General features: G+C 31.5%; 1 protein-coding gene across 1 annotated transcript in view; it reads right to left on the reverse strand.

The window, feature by feature from the left end:
- The window catches only part of LOC106463268 (protein KRI1 homolog), a 34,752-nt gene that overhangs the window by 26,880 nt on the left and 6,258 nt on the right, over positions 1–1,614 (reverse strand). The window contains 1 exon segment of the mRNA XM_013923284.2: positions 322–401. Within this exon segment, the coding sequence (XP_013778738.1) occupies positions 322–401 (80 nt within the window).

A 1,614-nucleotide genomic window follows, 5' to 3' on the forward strand; every position in this document is an offset into this window, starting at 1 on the left:
ATATATATATATATATATATCGCATTACCGTTACCGGTCCAGGTTGTCAACTTACTGTCCGATTTGGTAATGCAATATATAATTTGTTATTGTTTTATAGTGCTGATTCAATCACCTGTTAACAATTAATGTAATCAATAGTTTGTAAGCTATTTAATTACTTTTATAAAGTGTGTGTGTGACAATACTCATATATATATATTTTTACCAAACTGTTTATCTACAAGAAGTTTGGTAAATAAAGAACAGATTTGAGTTTTCTTATACATGTTATTTTTGAAGTGAGACCAACTTAAATTACAATTTAAGATGTAACAGTACCTTTGCATCTTCATCTTCAGATTCAGAAGAGCTTGATGAACTACCTGAGTCAATGGCTTCATTTCCATACTTGTCTTTCACTAACAGAAAAGAGACAAAGTCAATATTTAATACTCAGTTTGGATTCTTAATATCAGATTATGATTAAAAAAAAAAGGTTATTGAATTCAGCAACCCAACCAAAAGTTTTGAAAATAGTTAAAAATGGAGACATCGCTCTAAAATGCTAAAAAAAAATACCAAAAATAAAAGCTCAAGAAACCATAAAGCCACAGAAATGTTATTTACTATAATCCATGCAATTACTTTTGCAAGAGGAGGGAGGATCCCCTCCAGCTATAACTCTGGGTCCTCTGTGTACACCTAAATTGAATGAATATGTAAAAAAACGGCCAAACATAATACACATAGAAAACATATTCTGTAATACAGATTACAGACTAAAAGGTTGTCTTACATCAGCATTTTCTGCTATCAATAATATTAATACACAAGTGTCATTCAGGGGACATTTTCATACACACACACTCATACTTTATGATGTTTGAACATTATCTCAAAAAGGCATTTAAAAGAATTAGTACTGAAGATTCTGAATTTCAAGCTTAAGTACATTGGGCAGATTTTTCACTTAATATTGATATTTTAATTGGGATAAAGTCTGACAAAAGAAGCTTCACAAAATCATTTACTAAAATGTATTGTAAAAGACAGATAGATTCAAGAAAGGGAATTCTTACCTTACTAAACTTTTCAAAGCTAACATAGATTCACCAAAGGGAAATCTTTCCTTACTAACCTGTTCACAGCCAACATATATAGATTCATCAAAGGGAAATCTTTCCTTACTAACCTGTTCACAGCCAACATATATAGATTCACCAAAGGAAAATCTTTCCTTACTAACCTGTTTACAGCCAACATAGATTCACCAAAGGGAAATCTTTCCTTACTAGCCTGTTCACAGTCAACATATATAGATTCATCAAAGGGAAATCTTTCCTTACTAACCTGTTTACAGCCAACATATAAAGATTCACCAAAGGAAAATCTTTCCTTACTAGCCTGTTCACAGTCAACATATATAGATTCATCAAAGGGAAATCTTTCCTTACTAACCTGTTTACAGCCAACATATAAAGATTCACCAAAGGAAAATCTTTCCTTACTAGCCTGTTTACAGCCAACATATATAGATTCATCAAAGGGAAATCTTTCCTTACTAACCTGTTTACAGCCAACATATATAGATTCATCAAAGGGAAATCTTTCCTTACTAACCTGTTTACAGCC

Source organism: Limulus polyphemus, unplaced genomic scaffold (genome assembly GCF_000517525.1).
Source record: "Limulus polyphemus unplaced genomic scaffold, Limulus_polyphemus-2.1.2 Scaffold1363, whole genome shotgun sequence".
In the NCBI taxonomy this organism is placed as follows: domain Eukaryota; kingdom Metazoa; phylum Arthropoda; class Merostomata; order Xiphosura; family Limulidae; genus Limulus; species Limulus polyphemus.